The 24871-nt window shown below is 38.5% G+C and overlaps 2 protein-coding genes and 1 long non-coding RNA gene across 7 annotated transcripts in view; 1 reads left to right on the forward strand and 2 right to left on the reverse strand.

Annotated features, from left to right (window-relative positions):
• The window catches only part of Rgs22 (regulator of G-protein signaling 22), a gene marked incomplete in the record, with an annotated part of 97617 nt that extends 97513 nt beyond the window's left edge, over positions 1–104 (reverse strand). The window contains 1 exon segment of the mRNA XM_013512826.1: positions 5–104.
• A 32-nt stretch (positions 105–136) lies between these two features.
• On the forward strand, positions 137–12202 carry LOC106148212. Of its 2 annotated transcripts, XR_001233454.1 has the most exons (4): positions 10086–10194; positions 11169–11622; positions 11949–12038; positions 12164–12202. It is a non-coding gene; the product is annotated as an uncharacterized LOC106148212 (long non-coding RNA). The 2 variants fall into 2 exon arrangements; XR_001233453.1 differs by lacking the exons at positions 10086–10194; positions 11169–11622 and adding an exon at positions 137–212.
• Positions 12203–12600: 398 nt separating this feature from the next.
• Positions 12601–24871, reverse strand: Fbxo43 (F-box protein 43; the record flags this gene model as incomplete). Of its 4 annotated transcripts, none has more annotated exon segments than XM_005381862.2 (5): positions 12601–13008; positions 13121–13324; positions 17107–17209; positions 20174–21620; positions 24436–24871. In XM_005381862.2, coding segments are annotated over 4 exon segments (1989 nt in total). In that variant the 3' UTR covers positions 12601–12759.

Here is a 24871-nt window from a genome sequence, read left to right on the forward strand (position 1 = left end):
GCTATGGCGACCGCGGCTCCCGCCCGCTACATCCGGGGCCACCGCCGGGACGGGGTGTCCTGAGGCGGGCGGGAGGGGCCGGCCGGCCTCGGGGGTCGGCTGTTCCATCCCGCGGGGGCGGGATAGGCAAGAGCTCTCCCTGCCAGCCCAGGGCTGTGCCTCATAGAGCCTGGACGACGACGCACAGCCCTTGGTGGCAAGGGCCGACAAAGGTAAACGTCCTCGGGCCCTGGGACGCGCTCTCCGCCACGCTTAGCATTGCTGAGGGCTCGGGATAACCGAGCTTTAAAAGTTGCCCCAGGAGGCCGCCAACTGAGATGACCTACAACGTGTGTTTGGGAAGAAGTTATGGCAGAAGAGTTTATGAAGAATGAAATTTGAAAACAACAAAAATTGTAAATAGGAAAAAAATTATATTTTCGGAAAAATAGGTAGCTCCCGTTCCCAGCCCCGGCCTCTCAAACCTCAAGAAATCCCAGATCTGGTTGCCTGCTGTATGCACCAAATGTTCCCAGTACAAATGCCCAACAGAAAACACACCTCTTCCCCGTCCTTTATCTTCAAATTTCATCGTCTAAGGGGTACCTTAAAACACCACGCGAGTCGAGCCAGAAACCTGGGAGTTTCCTCCAAACCTCATATGAACTCAGCCAGGCACTGCATCCTGCCAATTCTAAACTTAAAGTATTTCTGGAATCTAGAGCCTCCTCTATGCTCCCACTGTAGCAGTCATTGCTTCAGTAGAGGCTCCCATGTATCTAGATTGTTGTAAAAACTCCTTGACTTGCCCTCTTCCAATGAAGTGCCCTTCAACCCATTCTCCATGCTGAAAGCAAAATCATCTGTGTAGGTAGGAATCTGACCCACTGAAAAGTTTGATTGGCTCCACATTTGCCTCCTCTGTGTAGAGGGTGGGAGTGGCCAGAGACCCACAAGTATGTAAATGCTTAAGCAAGGAGGAAGGCAGCAAGTGCTTCCACTTCAAGGAAGCACAACACCGCCTGGTTACATACATTTATTGTTTTTTCAATATGACTTAGGAAAAACAAAAGATCCCTTCAGCCAGGCAAAATCAAAATACCAAATCAATGTGGTAAAGAGGTGAAGAGAAGTATGGGGGAACACATCTTCAGGGCCCTGTGGGCCCAGGAAAGGACTCTGGCTTTCCTTCTGTGAGACATGAATCACAGGAGAGTGTGAACAGAGGGGTGTCATGAGTTTATGTGAAAAGAATCACTCTGGGTGCTGTCTTTAGACTCAGATTCTACATTTTAAAGGTGGAGCCTAGCAGACACATCCAACCTGTGTCCTGTATAAATGTATATTAATTTTTTTAAAATTGACAAATAAAAAAGTTTTTCAGCATATACACATTACATATTTTACATGCAGCACAAGACTCTCAATGTAGCACAGGCAAGCTAGGCCCTGTCTAACCTGTGAGGGTGGGGAGGACTGTCTAAAGTAGTTGAGAATAACTCCGACGTTTTTAACTTGAATAGACAGACTTATGAAGCTACCATCAACAGAGAGAAAGCTGCGAGTGGCTATGTTGAGAGACGTATAAGAAATCTAGTAGCCATTCAAACGATGATTTTGAGTTTGTAGTTGACATAGAAACCAGAACTTTGGATAAAAAATTCAGAGTCAGCATATAAATGGACTTTGAAAAGTTTGCTTGTACTGTTTCTGCCAGCAGAGAAAACCCTTCTAACCTTTTCTTTACTAGGTGAAATTTTCTTACTTTTCACAACTCAGCTTGGGGTTCCTCTTCTCCAGTATACCTTTCTCATGGATTCTTTTCATGGGCCCTATTCTTGATCCTATAATACTGGGTGCAAACCCATACCTTAAAACTATATTATGTTTAAAATTATTGACCCAAGAACGTGTACCCTCAACCCTCAGTGCACCATCGGACAGTAAGGTCCTGGGACTTGAGGGAGCTGCATCTTATTTCAACCTCTTCTCCCCCCATTACTAAGTGCCTACCATCCTAGCTACTACTTGACGTGAACTTTTGGAGTTCCTCTCTGCTCCAATCATTCTGCATGCTGTTCTTCTCATGGACAAGACTTAACTCTTATTTCAGACAGCCATACTGATGAGAAGTTAATTTATTTCAATGTTGGCAGCTGACACATTCTTTTTGTGAAAGCTTCTAATAGCCTAATGTGCTTAGTAGTAGTCTCAATTTTCAGTTTAGAAAATTTAAGAGTTAGGTGAGATAATGTACAGAAAGATACACAGCTTAAAATTGTTGAAGCCACAAGTTTTCTCATTCCAAAATCTTTGCTCCCTAACCACTCTTATGTGACTTTTCTTTCTAAAATTAATCTCACAAGATTTAAAAAATAGCATGAGAATCACAAAGACAAATTTGAAGCCAAACGCCTGAGTTACAAATCGTTATAATTTTTTGGTGATTTTTTGGATAACAGTTGAGACATAATTCACATATCATCCAATTCACCTATTTAAAGCACACAATTCAGTGGTTTTTAGTATGTTCACAATTGTGTAACCACCACTTTAATCAAATTTGGAACATATTCATCACCTCAAAGAAACTCCATACCCTCTAAGAATTGCTCCCCTCCCTTAAGCACCCACTAATCCACTTTCTGACTCTATATGGCTTATTCTGGATATTTCATATAAATGGAATCATATTACTTGTAGTCTTTTGTGTCTGGCTTCTTTCACTTAGCATAATGTTTTCAAGACTCATCCATATAGTGGCATGGATCAGTACTCTGTTCCTTTTGTGACTGAATAATATGACTGAGTAATCGATTTTGTTTCTTCATTAACCAGTGGACATTTAGATTTCCACTTTTTGGCTATTATAAAGAATGATATTACAAACATTTGTGCACACTTTCTTGTGTGTACATATGGTTTCATTTCTCTTAGGTATCTATCTAGGAGCAGAATTGCTGGGTCAAATGGCAACTCTTATGTTTAACCTTTTGAGGAACTGACAGATTATTTTCCAAATTGGCCACACCATTTTATATTCCTAAAAGAAGTGGCTGCAGGATCTAATTTCTCCACATGCTGGCCAACATTTATCATCTAATGATTTCATTATAAGTATCCTGTTGGATGTGAAATGGTATTATTTGCCATTTCCTTCATAGCTAGATTTACTTTTAGCTCTTTGTTCCCCTCACCCCATGATATACCATGGTGTTTTTCCCCTGGAAAGTTCTTTTTCCTACATCGGTCTACATCACTGTTGAAACCAAGGTGGTTCAAAACTGAAAGCTTTAATGGGAAATATGACCACATACACAGAACCAAGCTTTCATCTGTCCTCTTCTGGTTCTAGACATGTGGTGGTAAATTTAAAGAGCTTGCAATAGCTTTACACACTTTCCTGTGTACCTGAAATTCAACTGCGAGAACTCCTGAAAGCATCTCAGAGAGTCCTCTCCACAAAACAGCTAAAACTGTAATACAGTGACTAGCCAAAGTGGTAGGGAATAGGGCAGAAGTGACCGCATGCTAAGCTTCTAGAGATAGAGAAATACAATATGGTTTCAAATTTGACCACACACACACAAACACCCCAGAGCTGACCTTCTAAATTACAAGGATTGGTTTGCAGTAGGGTTGTTTTATGTTGCCTGCCTTGGGTGAGAAACTGCAAGGATTTATTTAATGATTCTCTCTGCTCCTGCTGTCAAAATTACCTTGTACGTGTATGTGCAAATATACCCTTGACAATCAGCATATTTGAGGTATCATACTTGTTTAAAGATTTTTAAAAGTACCAGCCCATCTGTAGCTTTGGTGTGGGAGGGTCCAATTTAAACCTTGATCTCAACTTTTATGAGTGTGAATAGCACCAAAGGATAAAATTCATGGCCTAATAATATAAGACCATAAACTCTGACCCATAACCTTGCAGCAATTGGCCTTGGAGTCCAAACCACAACTTCACAGCAATAGGCTCAGAAAGGTCAGGATTGGTCAGTGACTGTTAGGTTCCTGAATTTTGACCCCACTTCCCACTCAAGACCAACCAGAAAAAGCCAGATATGCTGCCCAAACCAATCATATAGGATTGCACTAGATTCCAGATAGCCCATGTCTAGCTTCCCAGGCCAACGACCTTGGATTAACGTGTGCATAATGTCTTCCCCTTTTTTTCACCATAAAGCTTTCCTACTCCCCTGCCTGCCTTTGAGTCTTTGAAAAATGCAAGCAATAGGGGCTGACTTCCTTGCCACAAAAAGCTCTGACTGAATAAACACCCTCTGGTTGTTTTCATTTATTTCCACATAACCAAACTGTATTTTTAATTTTTACACATAAGTGAGTCAGCGTGACAGGTCAGCACATTAGAATGTTTTTCCTAGGAGCTGGATGGGAACTCAGCGTCTAATGATACATGATCCCACCCTCACACTGCAGTTCCTAAAATACCTGCAAGAGAGTTAGATACATGGGCTGTAAAATTTATGATGTTTATTTTCATTCTTTTGGTTATTGCTGATTATCTTTTTGTTGTTGTTAAACTCTATGTCTTATCTGTACTGTATAACAACTACCCACATCCGTATTACATTTAACTGGAAAATGGCCTTTTTTCCTACTTTTTAACAGTCCATAATTTTTTGAAGAACATAATTACTTTAATATATTCATTAGGCAGTTCCTTAACTCATTCAAGATAACTACCATGTGGACCTGCTGGTTTAGATTTATTCTAATTGTCAATATATTCCATTCCATTGCTTTGTTTCTTGCACAGACTGATGAGACAATTCAAATTTTAACTCTTTCCTAGTTAAGTTTGAAAACTTGAATACTGCTCTAAGAGGGGGTAAAAGTTCTAGTAGCTTGAATTTTCCATCAGCTCACCTGAGGCCAAATCAGCAGCAGGTAATTCTCTATTAAAGCAACGGGCAGCAGACCCAATTCTCTGCTGATACATGAAAACATAAAAGGGTCTGTACGGGCAGGCAGAAAGCCAACACCCAATACTTAATATCAAACAGCCACCGTTTTAACCCCAGTTCTAAAGTCACTAATGTGGAATGAATATATGTGTCAGTTCTCTAAATCTTAGGCTTTTTATCTGGAAAAAAATTTTTTTGCAGATAAAAATGGTACCTCCCTCGTAGGGTTGCCCTTAACACTAAAGAAATAGTGTCTCCATAGCTCACTGCCAGGCCAATTTAAAAATTAGCAACAATAACAGAGAGATACAGACATGCTAAACAGGAGTCCTGCCTCAGGATTCCACAGCCCGTTACTCATCCCCTTCAGTGTCTGTGGGCTTACAGCAGCAGACACCAGAGCACTAAAGGGAGGTAAGAAAGAAGAGCCCATCCTTGGGCTAGATGTACTCCTCAGAAAACCCTTCCAGAGCACTTACAGGGCAATTGAATGTGAGAGTGAATTACACTGTGCCTGTGCATAAGGTGGAGGCAGCAAAGGAGAAAAGCAGGACGCCTTTTAGGTCAGTGGCCTTGACACCTCCTCATTTTTAACAATGACAGGAATGGTTTGAATTAGGAGCTCTTCTCTTTGCCCATCACACTTGGTATGGACCTAACCTACACTGGGTGGAAAAGAGGTCACAGAGAAGGTTTCTCTAAACATGGAGCTTTGGCTCAGAGTAAGTAATGGGGACACAGACTCAGGTCAGAAGAACTTGCTGTCTAATGAGGAAAACATAAAAGCTCTGATACACGCGGTGATAACACAGTACAAAGGGCCCAGCTGCACTGATGGGGAGGGAGCGACCAGGCTGGGGTGGGAGGGCGGTGAGCAGACTGCATGATCCCTGAGCCAAGAATTCAAACGCTAGTAGGAGGGAGGCATGCGGGAAGGCAGAGTGACAAAGCAAGAGGGAGAGTAGCGTTGGAGAGGCGGGAGGGATGGGTAAATGGAACGCAGCAAGAAGTGGCCAGAGGGCTGAGCAAAGGCAGTGGTGTCTCCATTTTTAGTTCTCTCAGAAACAAATAACTAGAAGTTCCCTGTGCTACCAGCAGAAAACATGAGGAAAGTTGAGATTTAGATAAAGTTTCTCATATCACATGACAATCAGACATTACTTGAGCAACTCAGCTGTCCTGCACAAGACGCTGTGCTAAAGGACATAGAGAGGTAAAGTTTCCGGCCCTCAAGGAGCTGACTAATGGTGAAAGACGAGAGTTTAAAACAAACAAGACACTCCAGAAATACGGAAGAAAAGGGGATAAATAAACACTGGATTCAAAAAAGGTAAGATGTTCATGTTGTTGAAGAGACCAGAAAATGACTCATGGAAACAAACTAAGGATTAGCAGGATTGTAACAGAATTTAACATGGCAAGAGAAAAAGGAAGTGGGAGAAATCACTTGGGAGAACAGCAAGGAGTCTAGTTTGGCTGGAACAAAGTGTACAAAATGAACTGGTGGTGTGATTGTTAGAAAGTTAGGACCATTTGGAGAGCCTAAATTCTGCTACATTTTACATACTGAGCAATGTGATTGGAGACACATTTTAGTACAAACAGCCTGGCAATGAGCATTTAGGAGAAATTCAAGTGGGGAACAAGGAGAAGCAGGAAGACCTATTCGGAGGCAATTGCAGTATTCTAGGCCTGATGTGGTTAAGACCTGAACCAGGCACTACCTTTCTGCAGGAAGGAGGATACCAGAGGGAAATCTGGTAGCACGACATTTCTTTCATAACCAGCACTCATCAGCCACATTTCCACTGCTCCTTCCACTTCTCTGGCTCCACGGTCCATGATGACAGAGCCAGGAGTGCAGAGCTGTCGGGCAAGGAAACACAGATGGCCAAGGCACAAACCAGAGCCAGCCAACAAGGTGTTCTATTAGAAGGCATCCGGGAAAGCAGCTCACTCTTAGGAGCCAGCTAAAATATTTTAATTACCAACTCTGAGTAATAACTATTCCTCAGATTTATTCTATATACACTTTAAAAATTAACTCAGAAACACTTCCTCTATTTGGCGATGTCATAGCATATCAACATCAAATACATAAAAGCTACATTTACTTTTGTGAAGAAAAGCCAAAATCATCATAAATGAATCTTTGGTGCCCCCTGGTGGAATGTTTTAGTCTGATCTTTGAAATATTTACCTTGCATAGAAAAGTAATAATGGGTATTTCCACCTTTTAAAAACATGTAAGACTTTTCCTATATATACATAACACTTTATAAGCCAGAAGCAATTTAAAATAAAAATCATAATAAATAACTCAATACAAACCAGAGACATAATAGATTAAACAGGAAAATGTTCAGTTAATTTTTGACAAATTTATGACAATTTTGCTCTGTCAAAACTTAAAGGTATACTCAGCCATTTTATTTTTGACATAGGTGCCAAACACATTCACTGGAAGAAAGATAGCTTCTTTAATAAATGGTGCTGGGAAAACTGGCTCTGCACAGGCCAAAGATTAAAATTGAACCCATATATTTCACCATGCACTAAACTAAATTTGAAATGGATCAAAGATCTAAATATTAAAACAGAAACATTAAAGCTGCTGAAAAATAGAATAGGTAAAATTCTTGAAGACATTGGTTTGGGCAAAGACTTTATGAATAAAACCCTGATCGCAGAGGAACTATCACAAAGAATCAACAACTGGGATCTCATCTTATTAAAAAGCGTTAGCACAGCAAGAAAAACCACCAACAGAGTAAAGAGACAACCCACAATGTGGGAAAAATGTTTGCCAGCTGTTCCTCAGACAAAGGATTACTATTGAGAACACATAAAGAACTAAAAAAACCCAGACCTCCCAAATTTAAAGACCCAATCCAAAAATGAGCATCTGAGATACATACACACTTTTCAGATGAAGAAATACAAACAGCAAAGAAATATGTGTTCAATGTCGCTGGTCGTTTGAGAGATGCAAATTAAAACAACACCGAGATCCCATCTCATCCCGGAAAGAATGGCTATTATAAAGAAATCAACCAATGACAAATACTGGAGGGACTGTGGGGAAAAAGGAACTCTTCTCTATTTTTGGTGGGAGTGTAGACTGGTACAACCACTGTGGAAATCAGTGTGGAGATTCCCCAAAAAACTAAAATTGGAGGTCCCACTCAATATCTGTTCCCCTTTTGGGTATCTTCCCAAAAAAATTAAAAACATTGTATCACAACGATATATGTGCACCCAGGTTTATGACAGCACGATTTGTAATAGCTAGATTTTGGAAACAACCCAAATGCCCATCAACAGAGGAATGGATAAAAAGATGTGGTCTTTTTATACAATGGAGTATTACTCAGTCATAAGAAGGATAAACCTGAGACTTTTTATAGGTAAATGGATGCAACTTGAGACCATACTCATAAGTGAAATAAACCAGACTCACATGTGTAAACATCATATTGTCTCCCTAGTGTGAGAAGCTGAAAGAGTAAATACGATCCAAAATGTACAACAGATATTATAAAATGGGAAGAAACTATTCAAAAGGAAAGAGAAACTGGGATGGGGGAAAGGAGAAAAGAAAGAAGGGAAAAGCAAGATAGTGTGTGTGTGTGTGTGTGTGTGTGTGTGTGGTTAAGATTGTTATACTACTAATTTCTCTTCATTGAAATTAAAGGTTTGTGCTAATATTGTTTGGACAATTAAATTCATGTACTCTGAGTAATTTAAAGATAATATGCAATGTGTTAACCATTGTTACTCTCCTATTATCTTTTGAAATTTTGTTTTACTTTTTTTCTCTTTAAATTAAAAATTTAAAAACAATGATAATGGAAAAACTTAGCTTTACAGTGCCAACTAATGTCAAAAATATTTTCTCAACAGAACTTTACCCTCATTATTAAGAAACTCATAATAAAGCTGGGCATAGTGGAGTACACCTGTAATCCCAGCACTTGGGAGGCTGAGGCAGGAGGAGCACTGTGCATTTGAGGTCAGTCTGTACTACCCAGGAAGACCCTGTCTCAAAAAACAAAGAAATCCATAATAAGACTTAGTTCTTTAAATCACTGAAGTGAATGTAAATACCCATATGTCTACCCACAGGAAAGCTAGTATAAAATGATAAGATAGTTCTCAGAGTGTTTGTTTTTTCATTACTTGACACAAGTTTCTAACTAGTTTTTCCAAAGTAGATGAGAATTAGTAAATAGCTGTCCTTTTGAACTAAAAAGGCAAATAAAATAATCCTTCTCATTAGCTAGAAAGGCTGCCAAGGGGTCAGACAAAGGGAGAAAGATTGCGATTCTCTTCCTAAAGCAGTAGAAAAAATTGTTGGCTTTCCTCTGAATGAAAGTCATTGTGCTAAAAAGAAACTTACCTTCTGAATTGCTATTTTGATATTTTTCTTTAGGACATTTTATTATAAAATCATTAAAACCTGTGCACTAGCTGGGTGTGATGCACGTGATTATAATTCCTGGGACTCTAGGAAGCTGAGGCAGGAGGATCAAAAGTTTAAACCCAGCCTGGACAATGTAGTGACTAGTGAGAACTTGTCTTAAAGTTTTTGAAAAGGTCTAGGGATGCACCCGAATGGAAACACCTAGTCTCATCTCCAATATTTTGCATACATGAGCAGACACACACATACAGTATTCTATTCATGTCCACTTGATCAAAATACTTAAATCCAAAATAAAACCAGAAATGTAAAAAACTTCAGCTTTCACTGTTATGAGTATCTGCAGTACCAAGGAACATACTATTTATTTCTAAAATTTAATATAGTAAAACCTATTTTCACCACCAAGGTGAGATAAAATGCTTAATTCTAATTGGCTAAAGAATGACAAGATGACAAGTAGGACCATGCTTGGAGGGCACCCTGGCTGTAGTAGCAAAGACAACACCAGTGTCTCGTGATGGACTAGAAATAGGCTTCCAGGTTAGGCTGCACTACTATGCAGATGTCAAGGACATGTGCATCTTCCTTCCCCATTATTCTGTAATAAAATGATAAGAAGTCTCAAGATATTGGGAAATATGAACATTTAAATTATATACACAATATTCCATTTAATTTTTTTTCTTTTTTTTTTTCCGGTACCGGGAATCGAACTCACGACCTCGCACTTGCCAGGCAGGCGCTGTGCCGCTGAGCTAAATCCCCAGCCCCACCATTTAATTTTTTAAAAATTATCAAGAAACTGGATCTGTGATTTGAAGATCTTAAAAGTCACTTCAGGAATGACATTTAAATCAGGTAGAAATCAAAATCAAAGAGTATAAAATAGCGAAACTGTCCATGTGATAGATGAAGACCTGCTTTATTATTTACTTTATTTGTGTGCTGGGGATTGAATCCAGGGCCTCACACATGCTAGGTAAGCACTTTGTGCTACATCCTTTATTTTGAGACAGTATCTTACTAAATTGACTGGGCTCGCCTCAAACCTGTTCTCCTGCCTCAGCCTCCCATACAGCTAGGATTATAGGATTGTGCCACCATGCCCAGCTGAAGATGTGATTTCATCAGAGCCACAAAAAGAGATGGCAAAGACAGTAGTTTGGATTAAATAAATCAATGAGGTGAGTGAGGTGACTTTATACATTAACAGAATTAGGACTAGAATAAGTTTCTTAAAAAAACAAAGAAACTTTTCTATGAAGAAAAGTTAAGCCTAGCCAGGGGTGGTGGTGCACACCTGTAATCTCAGCACTTGGGAGGCTGAGGCAGGAGGATTGCTGTGAGTGTGAAGCCAGCCTGCACTACATAGTTAAGCCTGAAGAAAACAATGTTATGCAGTAAATTGATCCCAATGTGGAAGATGTTTCAAAAAATTAAATAGACACAGAGAGTTGATTTGGTTAGAATCAAATAAATCAGAAAGTATGTAAAATTTAGAGATTATCTTTTATTAAATATAACTAACACTTTCTTTACTCATTTTTATATTTTGCCTCCAAAATCCTGTTTGGAATTAGAATGTAGATAAAATTTAATAATTTAGCAATGAACCAAAACTTTATAGCAAGTTAAGCAAAAACTTAAAATTAATGGCAGCTTTTTCCAAACATATCTATATCTAAATTAACACTTTAAATCCTTTTATTAAAATAATGTGTAAGAACCACCCTTAAATCTGTATGGATAGTGTGAATACAAATATATATGTACACATAGCAGTTACCTAAAACAAAAACAAAAATTATAAGGCATTTTCCAATTTCTTTCAGGCCTTACTAACTTGTTCAACAGTAGGATTTAACCATTTTTTGCCGCTGTTCTATAAATGACACATGCAATCAACCTCAAGTCATTTTTGGGAAGAAATTGTTATGGCGTGTATGTAGATGTGCCCCCAAAGCCTCATGCACTTATGAGTGGGGCTTTTGAGAGATGGCTGGATCTGTGGTGTGCGAGTATGGGTTATAGGCGTGTAATAACTGGCTCAGTCCACTGATTGGATCACACAGTTCTGGCTGTGGCTGAGGGATTTACTGAAGACAGAAGACCCACCCTGCGTGTGAGTGGCACCAACCAATAGGCTTGTAGCCTGAACGGAATAAAAAGGTCAAGGCAGGCTCACTGCGTGATGCTTTTCTGCTTGCCTTGCCATGGACTGTTTCTCCTCTGCCATGCTGCCCTGCCTTGGAGCCAGCTGACTGTGGACTGAAGCATCCACAAACTGTGAGCCAAAATAAACCTTTCCTCTTTAAGCATGTGGGTGTTGGGCATTTTGTCCCACCAACGAGAAAATAACTAAGACAGGTATACTATAAATCTACATAAGTTATAACTCAGTAGCTTTTCTTATTTAAAAATTACATAGCTGATTCTTTTCCAACCACTCCAAATTTGTCAAAATAATAAGTGAAATCTGTGACTATAGTTTTAGAATTTTTAAAACTATGTTTTGAAATGTATAAATTATAAGGGATTATTAACTAAGACTCCCATTATATATAACCACATATTCTCCATAATTTACTTTTTTATGTCTTTCTATTTATCAGTACAGGACAGCTTGCAATTTGGTTGCAACTAGAATCATGCAATGAATTCTGTGGCTGGAATCATGGAAAGAATTAAGTTCGCAAACCAAGGTACCACTGTATTAAGTAAATTTTACTTAACCAAAGTCTATCAAAATATGCCAAAGAAGAGAAAGCTGGCAATTATGGAGTAAATTCAATAGAACTCCTGAAAACATTTTTATATTTCATTTCAGTCGAGTCAGGCATGGTGGCACACATCTGTATTCCCAGCACTGGAGAGCCTGAAGCAGAAGGATCACTGTGAGTTTGAGGCCAGCCTGGACTAAAAAATGAGTTTAAGGCCAGCCTGAACTGTAGTGTGAAGCCTTGTCTCAAAAAGGTAAATAATAATAATAATAATAATAATAATAATTTCAATCAAGTACCTACTTTCCAAATTCATTACTTTAATTGATTTTAATTCCAAAACTTTTAAAATTACTTGGAAAACTTTTTCATAAATGATTAAAGACTATTTCACTGCAGTGATGAAATACAACAATTTAAAAGGTGACATCAAACAGTAAGATACATATATATGACAACACTTAAAATTCTTTATTTAAAACACCAAGTTATTAAAATGCATGAAAATGACATAGTAAAATAAATTTTTTTCAAAACTCATCACTTTAAAGAAAACAAGCAACGACATGTATTAAATATATACAAAATAGGAAATAAATCGTCATCTTTCATTAATGGGAAGATTTTCATGTGTTCAAAATAGTCATAATTTTAAGTCAGAAAAATAAAGCACTGCACGGGGGAGGACTTCTTTGCAGTCTCTCTACAGGCGTTTTAAGTTCCGCTTACTCTGGGCACTTCCTGGGAGAGCATCTTTTCTGTTCCTTGGGTTTGTTGCTCCTTTGCTGCATTCTTCAGACCCATGATAAGCACACAGACATAGCACACAAAAGTCAAAACCACAAGCTGTGCGGCTACACAGTGCCCTTTTCTTATATGGCTGGTACTTGGCAGGGGATTGGCACCTCGGACAAGGCTTCAATGCTTCATCAATAAAAAGTGTCCTGGCGACCTGCAGTGGAAGCACACACACTCAGTCTCCTGGTGTCATATAGCATATGCAGAAATTCTTTATTTCAAATTCTGTAGATGTTTATCCTTAATAACTTATGATAAATATTCACCTTCACATATTCTTCCTGTTTACTGCTTATGTGGGTGAGTGAAGAGCTTGCCACAGGTGTCAAAACTTCTCCCCAAGGAGACAGAGTTGGAACTTGCTCTTTCTGAGAACCGGGTGTCCGAGCCTGTGCTTGTACTGATCTTAAAGCTGAGCGATGTGAAAGATGCAGCCGAGTGGCAGCATCCTCAACATTTAACACAGCCGCCTGTGGTAAAAGACGAGGCGTCAATACACAATACCAAAACACTGCCGAGATAGGACAGCCTTCTGGGGCACACAGATTTACATGTTTCAGTGTGGTTTGTTCCATCAGAATTTTCTCCCAGAACCATTTCTTTTTAGGAAAGAAAAAGTCTTTTCTCATCTAACATTTGAAAGCCACAGAAATATTAAAAGAAAAATTTAACCAATAAATTGTAGCTTATATGATCAGTTATTTTTCTATTTATTTTAAGCTGTGGCTGGGCAAATGTTTCCTAAAAACAGCCAGATAATATATATTTTAGAATTTGCAGACCATACAGTGGCAACTTTTCAAGTCTGCAGCTGTAGAAAAAGCAGCCGTGGACAATAGGTAAATAAAGAATGAGGCTGTGTTCCAGTAAAACTTTAAAATACAGCTGACAGGCTCACAGTCTGTAGCTTGCAAACTGTTTTAAACCAAAATCTAAGAAGAAATGAATCTTTTGAAAATTTGCCATTGGATGTCATGGAACTCTTTGAATTTTTTGAAGTTAGTCACTGAGGGACTGATTATGCCTTAAACGCCAATTTCTTTAACTGAGCTTTTATGAATATCTGGTGCTGATTCATTTTTATAGTAAAGTTTTAAAGAGCTTTGTTATTTTCAAAGGAGCAAAACAAAATCTCATTTGAACTGGACTCCCACATTATTCACATAAGAAATCAAGAAATATATTAATTGGCCATATGCCTTAAAATATACTATTTCTATTACCAATTATACATTAATAATGCTAGAAAATGAAAAAATAAAAACAAATGTTCAACAAGTAATTCTTATAACCTTCTACTTTGCTGAGGCTGGTAATGGAAAAATACAGTTCTTTTATTATAGCAGAAACTGACATTCTTAACCAATTATCAAAATAAAATGTACAATGGATAAACTTCCTTACATGACCAACTATAAATTGTGTTCCCTCTCCCTCAATAGTCTCCTTTGCCATAATTAGGCTCTCAACTATGGAGAGAGTTAAAAGACAATAAATTATATTTGGATGAGTATAGGAAATGAAGTTAGTGGGTCATAAAAAATTACATGATTAATAGTTTAAAAATAAATGCATAAGAGTAACAAAAAATATTGACCTTCAGAAAGTAGAAGGAAGACAGTTGAACATGTTTAAGTTATTCAAAGATTCCATACAGTCTTTTATAATATATTTGTAAAAGTGATTTGTAACCACACTAAAAAAAACTCACTGGACTTCTGAGCAGCAGGTAAACACAGTGTGTATGCAGAAAAAAAATGAATACAGATAGGTTGTTGAAGCAAATTTTAGCCACAGAATAAACAGCCACTCATTTCATAAGTATTTATAGAACACCTAACAGATGCCAAGTGAATAAAACAGTGCAGTCCTCATGGAGCTTAAAAGGTGTGCTATGCTTTAATAAGTGGCAAAACAGTCAAAAAAGCACATATTCATGAGTACCAAAAACCTTCATAGTTACCATCACATTACCAGATTTCAAATGTAAGAATGTAGTTATTTAATAATTGTTAATTTCCATTAATATGACAGGACAGTGAATGAATGAAGAAATTCAATGGAAAAGTGTGGTACTCCAATGCCGATGCTCATTCTCACTGTTTCAAAGCAAACAGATAAAACTGAGCTCCCATTACACATACCTAACCTGTTCTGTCTAATTTCCACACAGAGGAGCTTTTAACACCACTGTATAAGTAATGAGAAAAATCACCAAACATCTTTCTTTTACAGTTTTTCTGTTTCGGTAAGTGATGTAGACATTAGGACTGCTCAGGTAGAAAGCAACCATATCAGAAGAGGAGAGCACAGGGCCTTAGGAAGAAAGAGGAACAGGTAGAATACCTGTTTTATTAGGATTCACATGGAGGAGGCTTTCAGTTCTGGTGGACAATGGGAGAGTAATCAGGTATCTGTACAGAGAAACACTAAGCAAATGAGAGGAGGGGAGAGCAATTAATAAAAGTTAGACAGGAAAGAAATGTAACTATAGTGTACAAGTCGTAGTACTCTCAATACAGTCTCAATGATCTCATGATCTAATTCTAATTCACTCCCAAACTGTGATGTAATTAGTTTTATGATAGAGTGGGGGAAAGAATTAGGGTGGGAGTGGGGTGTTGGGAAGTTATGGCAGTAGTAATGAGAGGTCATTAAAGAACTATTCCCCCTACAGAAAAATAAAATAAACATCACCCTATGAATTTTATTTGGAAATTCAGTATGGAAGTAAAAACTGTAAGAATGCTAAAGGAAGTGGTTGTCTTGATGGAGAAAATTTGAGAGTAGGAAGGGATAACAGGATAAGAGTAGGGTGTGTTTTCTTATAAGCTTCATAATCAAATTTCATTTTTTAAACAGTGTGTTTGTATTACTTTGAAAGTGTTTTAAAAAGCAAACAAAAATAAGAAAAAAAATATGGACATTTAAGAAGTCAAAGTTTTAAAAGTGATGGCTCAGGTAGGAGAATAGAACATTTTATCCAGAATTAGTTGAGGGGTTGCTAACACATCCACATTACTTCCTTAGAGGAGTTAAACATGAGGCTAAAACTTAAATATCAATAGGTGCTTGCTTAAAAATAATTTTTCTTTAGGTCTGCTCCCAGCATATAGAGCATCACTCTAAAAGGAAGGCAGTCAACCCTTCTATCTTCACTGTCAGGTGTTCCCAGGGCCAGCAGCTGCAGCAGTAAGTGGCCAGGAGCTCTGAGTAAGGCACAAGGAAACATCACAGAAGAGAAGATGAAACTTTTCTTCAAAGTCAAAGTTTTTGTTAATAGGAGTCTGTAATATTTCTCTGAAATAAGAAACCCATCAATCTATTTAGATGTTCACATTTGTTTATTCCATATTTTTTCTCAATTGTTATATGCATTCAAATTAGCACTGTACTTTAGTACATTACTAAATACTTTTCCTATAACAAGAATAAAGTAACAAACAGAACTTCTTTTGGTATTGATGCCAAAAGTTGAATCTACAAGCAATAGAAGTGGCAGTCAGTCATCAGATGTCGGTTGCACAAAGCAGTGTCCCTATGGGGAATTCATCAGCTTTTGCAGGACTTTTCTTGTAACTTCAAAGCCAGCCCTCAGATCCTCAGAGGAGTACAAGTTTATCATGCATCACAAATGCCAACTGCCAGGCTCACCTACCTCCAGGCCTCTACATAAGCTGCTCGCTACACACTTTGCTGAAATACTCTCCCCTTTCTCCTTGTCTAGTTACTGCTACCTCATTGCTCAGGTCTCAGCTGAACAATGCACTTCTGATTCTCCAGTACTAGCCCAGCACTCCTTTAACTGTCCTGTAGAATTCTGGACTTCCCTGACACCCCTGTATTGTAGTTACCTGTTTACTTATATCATACAGGAGAAGAGCTCCAAGGGAGCAAGGACCATGTCTGAAATGTCATCATTGTCATCCATCACTGGCATGGTTGCTAGCATGCAATATGCACTCAAAAGACTAGATAAAAATGTGATAAGGATATGTAATTATTACTAGGATCCAGGACACCATTGGTATTCAACTGCTGTATACAGCAAATCCGTGTAAACAGCAACAAAACCCAACAAGATGTTTATGGTGCTCAGTAGTCGCCATTTTATATATATAGGTGGAAATACATTTTGGAAAACATAGAGTCTCCTAAATGGAAAAGATAATAAAGAAACCTAATTAGGTTGTCCAGTGATATGGAATTACTAGTTATAAAAATTCATTTTAGAAAAGCATTATATATTCACCTCAGAATCTGCCTTTAGTTGTGTGATATAACATTTTCTCCTCCGATTTGCCCTTTTATCTTGAACAATAATTTCACGCCAGTTTCTGCTGACATTCCAAACACTAAAAGAAAAAGATCAGTCCTTATATTGCATGTTTCCCCAAAGATTTAATTTTGTATATGATTATTAGTTAGAAAAATTTGTTTTAAAGATTTTGATCACTAATTGTTTTTTTTTTTTGGTACCAGGAATCAAACTTGATCTTGTGCTTGCTAGGCAGGCTCTGCACCGCTGAGCTATATCTCTGGCCCTCTGACCACTAAATTTATTTCATTTTATTTTGTCTTTTTTAAGACAAAATGAATAGGGTCTCGCTATGCAGTTCCAGCTGGCCTTGAGCTAACTTTTAGCTCAGGCTGGTCTTGAACTTGCAGTGATCCTTCTGCCTCAGCCTCCCCAAGGCTGGGATTATAGGCATGCATCACCATGCCTGCCTTGGCCACTAAATTTAAACAAAGAATTTTCATTAAAAAATATGACTTGAGCAATATCATTTTTCATATTGACTACATGAAATAATTCCTATTAAATATTAAGTATGTGCCAGCATTATTTTAAGAGGTCGCTATTTTATAAATGGTCATATAAAGCTCAAATGAGTCCACTGGGGTATGAAAATGCTATGACACGAAGATTACAAATTTGAAACACAGCATGCAGCAAATGATTATCATCTGTAATAGAAGAATGTTAAATCATTTTCTCCTTTATTTTGGGGGATGGGGTAGTCACTACATTGCCCAGGCTGGGCTCAAACTTGAGTCCTCCTGCCTCAGCCTACGAGAGGGCTGGAATTGCAGGAGTATGCTACCAGGCCCAACTTGTTTTCTCCTATTACTGTATTTAACAAATCTCTGTCATTTTGACTAAATAAACATAAAAACAAGTAACCCTTCATTGGAAGTAATCCTTCATTGAAAATTATGGGCAGCACTACAAAGTTCCTATTTTATTCATCAAAGTTATGAGAATAAAATAGTGAGACAAGAAAGCTTTCATCCAGTGATTTTATTTATCAATGACTTCAACTATATTATTAAATCAAAAGTAATCCTTCAACTATTAATCTTGCTTTTTTTTTTTTTTTTAATGTATGTGGTGCTGGGGATTGAACCCAGGGCCTTGTGCATACAGGGTAAGAATTCTACCACTGAGCCACATCCCCAGCCCAATCTTGCCTTTTTATTAGTCTCATTTATTAAGTCACTTAAAGGGAAAAAGTTCAGATACTGGAAAGAAATTCACTTGTTTTGGAGGGGCTGGGAAATGCCTGAGTTGTAAATACTATTTCTCCTGATACTGTGGCCTCTTCAGTTGCCGCCTCTCTCTAAGCCAGTACATGTGCCTTACCACAGACAGAGGAAACAGGCAGAAAGTCACCTATTCATGCAGAAACAAATGATGTAATTGGGGATTCTCCATAACTATTTTAACTGACATCCCTCATGTTCCTAAAAACAATAGTGTTAAGATAATACATACACATTCTACAGTGTTCTGCAAACACTGAATTTAAAAGGTGGGCAAGAAGAGACATTTTGAAACATGACTATCAGCTGCTCATGCCCACAAGCACCCTAAGGTGTCACCCAACTCTTTAACTGGACCACATCCAAATACTCCAGCATATAAAAAACTAACAGTCCTATATCTAAGCCATCTCCTTCATTTTTTAAGCAAAAAATTTATAACTTGAAAAAATTAGAAGATACACTGGGATGTGCCAACCTGTTTATTATCCTACTTGGGTGATACATTTGCTATAAAGTCTATTTCTTTCTTTTTTTTCTTTTCTTTTCTCTCTCTCTCCCTCCTTCTTTCTCTCTCTCTCTCTCTGTCTCTCTTTTTGAGACAAGGTCTTGCCATGCAGTTCAGGCAGGCCTTGAACTCACTATATAGCCCAGGCTGACCTTGAACTTGTGGCAATCCTCCTGCCTCAGCCTCCTGAGTGCTGTGATTACAGGCATGAGCCACCATGCCTGGCTACAAAGTCTATTCTGAAAGGCCTTAAACTTTAAGAGTTTGTGGGAAAATGCTGGGTGAAAATCAGAGCGCTCAGCTGTAGGCCTACATCTATTCCTGTACCTCTGAGTGACTGCTGGCAGGTCACTTTTCTGGGACTGTTTCCCCAACTGCAAAATATGTTGCTAGAATGGATATCTCAGAAGACTTCTAGCTATGAAATGCTACAATTCTCAACTACAGCCTATACTTCATGTATCGGGGAAAGGTGAAAAAGGGATTTGGAAGGAAGTGCCATAGCTGGGACTGGGTATCACCTGACTTCCCTCTTTCCTGGCCATGGCAATCCCTGAGGCTCCTGTCTTCTGATAGTCCTGCAGTGCCTCCATACCACCACCAGGAAAGCTCTTGCAAATATTCATAATCCTCCCATGCCCCATTCTCCTAAATGTCTCGATTTTTTTTTTAAATTATGAATATCTGTGAACACAAATTCTTCAGCTGCTAATTTCTCAAAAGTACTTAACTTCTCTGTTAACAATAAAACTGGAATAACACATTCCCCTGTTCTCTAAAAAGACTAAAAGCTAAACAGTATTCTTGGATTCTTGAGCTTGGATTAAAGAATTAAATGGTATCGAATACATGTGGTCTTACAACAATGCTATTATTTGTAAACAAGTGTCATAACTTGAAGACAATTTGGATCTGACAATAGTGTATGAACTCTTAAATACATCGTTAATCTGTGGAATAAACATTGCCTTCTTAAAAATGTAAAGTTCAACTTTTAGGAGCTCTCATTTCAAATGACAGTGCCAAGAATTTAATCCAGAAAAAAACTATCATTGCTTCTAAAGCAGGCTTTTAAACAGAAGGAATTATGCTAGCAAGCTCTACTGGGAAGGACATAGCTATTTTTGATATAATGTAAGACAATCAAAGATAGAAATAATAAGAGAAAATAAATTTTAAAATGGGACAGCCACTCAAGTCATAGAAAAACCTTCCAGCTTAAAAAAATGATAGAAGTTTTGTTTCATAAACAACTTTGATTTCTTACCTGTATAGGCTCTCTGCAGTCAAGGAATCTAAAACCATAGTAAGGATATGCTTTAAATTTCTATATTTTAATTCTGATAAGATGTCCAGTTGTTCTATACCCATCTTCTTGCCAATCAGTCCAGCAAGTGCACACTGCAGTACAGCTATTTTCCCCTCATCCCTTTCTTCTAAGAATTCATCTGTATCCTTTCCCTGGAATCTTTTCCTTTTGCTTTTCATACAAAGTTCATGCACCAATTGCAAGGCTGGGGTCCTTGATAAGTTCTTAAAGCTTAAAGTCAAATCCCTACTTGTATTATCTGTACACAGCTGACTTTCCAAGGTGTCTGAAGCAGCTGCCGGTCTTGTTTCAGACCTAGGGTGGCTGATGTGCTTTTCCTCCTCTGACTCGGACTGTGAGCTTTGCTCCTGAAGAGTGGACAGTCTTCTTGACCTTCCAAGACACCCTGATTTTCTCATCGTGTCTCCCACATTGCAAGTCCCTTTATATTTCTGAAATAGTTCTTGAAAAGAACCCTCCGGATCAGAGAAGGAATCTTCTGACTTATCCAAGCTCAGTGAGTTAAAACCACTGTCTTCAGGAGTGGAAATATTGCCTCTCACCACAACTGAAGGAGAAAGTCTTTGACTTGCAGCAAATTTAATGTCTGCTGCAAGATTACTTATTGGAGTCACAAATATGTCCTCATCTCTACTATAGGTTGTTCTACTACCAGAGGATCCCAGAAGTTCAGGATATGTATTTTCATCATTAACACTCAAACTGCTATCACTAAAGTTGTGTGCGATTGAATCTTTAAAATTATTGCCCTGAATTGGAGATATGCATTCAACTTCAAATAGCCTACAGTCATCTTTGGAATCATCAATTGTGGAAGTCTTGTGTTGAGAAAAATTTAGTCTTAAGGTTTGACTGCTAGAAGTCACTTCTTCTGTTTTTACACTGCTAGTAACTAAAGGGCTAAAGCTATTTTGCTCTGGAAAACCCAAAGCACTGTTAGGAATACTTTTTTCCAAATTGAGAACTTGGCTTATACTACTTTGAGAACTGTTTTGTGATTCAGAGTCTTTCTTTAGAAGTGAGAAAGATACATCTAACCTTCTACGTGGTAAAGACTTTTTTCCACCAACTTTAGGAGTTTCACATAGTTCTGGGGTATTTTCCTTCCTAGGGAAGACAAATTTCTTTCTTTGAGCAGGAGACTCTAGGGAGTGTATTGAGCCCAGGCCTGAAATTTCAGGGTCCTTTTCTTTCTTTGCAAAAAATTCTTTATCTGCATTATCAAAGCTACAAGATCTTGACAACTCATGATGGCCACTATCTTCAAAGGAAGATGGAGAACAAAAATCACTGTGGCTGGAGTACTTGAACTTGATAGGCGAGCCCACCTCACTTCCTGCTCCAGGGCTGGCTGAGTGCCTTCCAGACATCAAACACTGCGTTTCTGCAGAGTAAAACATTTTATTCTTCTTTTGAAATGAGCAGCCAGGTAGCTATCTCAAAAAAAACATAAAAAATTATTTGTTTTGAGTACAAATAATGACAGAAAATTGACAATTTTTTAAAAATTCATTTAAAAGCAAATCTATCCCACAATATACTGTACTGTTGTATATCCTACCTAAAACAACTTCTTGGCATAATAAAACCAAAACTTCCAGATTATTTGACTAAACTCTAGGCCGAGTACTATGCATAAATATGTTTTGGGACTACACTTTAAAAAAATCTAGCAGATTTATTTTTAGATTATTTTATGATTTTAACAGCATGAAAGCACATAATTTTAGTTTAATATTCTAGATTATTCTTCCTGGGTTATATTAGTAAGGTAGATATTTGCTTTAAAAGTTCTGGGATAGGGGTTGGGGATTTAGCTCAGCGGCAAAAGCGCCTGCCTGGCAAGTGCAAGGTCGTGAGTTCGGTTCCCGATACCGGAGAAAAACCAAAAAAAAAAAAAAGTTCTGGGATATAAATAAAGCTATTTAACAATATATGCTACTCTCTATACAGGGATCTGGGAAATGGTCAAATAATGAGCTTGAGCATACATATAATGAGGCCTGTTGCAGTACCTGTGGTCCTTCACAAAGTCTGAATTCTGAGGCTTCTACTCTTACAAAGACTCTTTGGCTGTCAGGCATGGTGGCACATGCCAGTAATCCCAGCACTCAGAGGCTGAGACTCGAGAATCATTGTGAGTTCGAGGCCAGCCTAGGCTACATAGTGAGTTCAAGGCCAGCCTGAACTACATAGCCAGGCTCTGTCTCAAAAAAAAAAAAAAAAAAAAAAATTGCTCACTGATAAAATTACTGACACATTTAACTTGACCTAAGTCAAATGAACTACTGTGCCTTAGATATAGGGTTATTTTAAACTTGGCATGTTATACTTATTTATAACTCAGTTTCTAAATATTTTAATGTCCTACTTCAGGCTTGAAATCACAAATAGGCAACTCTTTGTAGGAAAATCACTCTTTATAGTACTCTCAAAGTTGAAAATAAGGAATTCAAATCAATTACTTAAAGAAGAACAATTATTCAGCAATTATGTGAGTGAGGAATGACACTAGGAAATATTTTACTCAATTTTTTAACGGTATTATGGTTTTGAGTGAAACGAGTTAAATCTTAACTCAAAAGATGATAATAAAAGAAAGTCAAACCAGGAGTGGTGGCACATGCCTGTAATCCCAGCATTCGGGAGGCTGAGGCAGGCAGATCGTTGTGAGTTTGAGACCAGCATGGGCTACAAAGTGAGCTCAAGGCCAGCCTGAACTGCATAGCCAGACCCTGTCTCAACAAGATCAAAAAAAAAAAAAAAAAAAGGAAGTCACTATTGTTTTTTTTTTTTTTTTTTTTGGGTTTTCTCTGGTACCGGGAACCAAACTCACGACCTTGCGCTTGGCCAGGCAGGTGCTTTTGCCACTGAGCTAAATCCCCAGCCCCATCACTATAGTTTTTGGTATTTCTCCAGATTATTCAGTGAACACTAAGAAAATCATCTTTCATATAAAATTTTCTCCAGGCCAAATGTATAAGCTTTTTTTCATTAAAAGATCCTGAGAACATATGTTTTAGTTGACTTCTGAGGGATTATAACCTATGCAAATACACATGAGTGAATGATCATATTACAAAAGGAAATTGCCACACTAGATACAAAATTATTTATGGTATAGTGATCATTAGAAGACCGCTGTACTGGAGAAAGTATGTATCTTTTCACACCTCTATTTCTCTTTGATAAATCTCCCACATTCTCCCTTGCGGTCATATTTTGCACATGTTTAGGAGTCAAGAATACCAAACTTTGGGCTAGGGATTTAGTTCAGTGGCACAGTGCCTGCCTGGCAAGCGCAAGGTCGTGAGTTCAATTCCTGGTACCGGAAGAAAAACAAAACTAAAACAAAAACAAAGATTACCAAACTTTGCTTCCTACAATTTGTATTATATTATATTTTATTTTTCTTCTTTTTTTTGTCTTTGAGACAGGGTCTCGCAATGCAGTTCAGGCTGGCCTTGCACTCACTTTGTAGCCCAGACTGGTCTCGAACTTGCAACAATCCTCCCGCCTCAGCCTCCCGAGTGCTGGGATCACAGGCGTGCACCACCACCCCCGGCTGCATTATATTTTAAAATAATTTTTGCCTTTTATATATTAGACTAATAAGGTATAACGTTTTCAAATTAAATCTCCATCCACGAATCCTCGCCTCTTCTCAGCATTATTCTATGCACCACCACGTCCGGCAAGAATTATTCTTGTAAGTAATGATTTTCCCTCAATTTGGTAAGGTTAGGTTGGTTTAAATTAAAACAAATTTTACTATTCAGCTACTTCACCACTAGGTGTCTCACCATACCAGAATTTGGGAAACTGGCAAACAGCAACAAAGTAAGGATGCAAATATCTCCTCCCGCTAAAGACAGTGGACTTTCCGTGCTGTCACTTTCGACTACCCCAAGACGCCGGCCTCAAGACTTGGTTCGTTAAAACTTAATTTTAAAATTATTCACGTAAAAATCATAGAAAATCCGTTGACTTATTCTACTGATTCGACAGTTCACTGATGAGCCCAATAAGCGCCTCTGATACTCATTTTTAAAATCCAGGCTTCTGAAAAGGACTCAAAATACGTATGTCTAAAGGCTTTTTTGAAAGGGGCGGGGGGTGGTATTAAATCAGAGAATGGAAATACTTATTTTGCTACGTTAAATTCAAATTTCCTTCATTGGTTAAGTGGAAAATCTTACCATCCGTAAATCTTGAGCTCTGAGATGTCAAAATTAGGTAGTCTTCCAAAACCAAAGAAACTCTCACATGCTTGCCCTTAAAAGTCACGCCAAAATTAATGCCACTTAAAAAGTTCCGTGTGAGCAATTAAATGAAACGTGCAGCCGCCCTGGAAGGCTAAGGTCGGGAGGGAACCTAAAACCCGCGCCGAGGAGGTCATGCCTAACGCTCGGAGAGGCCTGAGCCCATCATTCCGAAGCTCCTCACTCTCAGAGCCCTGGTTCTCGGCGCCCAGGCTTGGGGACCAGCGACGCCACATTCGGGCTTCCGAGGGGCGGAGGGCGGCGGGCGGGTAACGGTCCCTCAGGCCCGGGCCGCGGACGCCGAGGGCGGCGCCTGCGAGGCCGCTACCCGCACACACCTGGGCCCGCCCCGCGCACCTGGACCGGCGGATGG

The sequence above is a fragment of the Chinchilla lanigera genome, unplaced genomic scaffold (genome assembly GCF_000276665.1).
Source record: "Chinchilla lanigera isolate Chin_1 unplaced genomic scaffold, ChiLan1.0 scaffold00016, whole genome shotgun sequence".
In the NCBI taxonomy this organism is placed as follows: domain Eukaryota; kingdom Metazoa; phylum Chordata; class Mammalia; order Rodentia; family Chinchillidae; genus Chinchilla; species Chinchilla lanigera.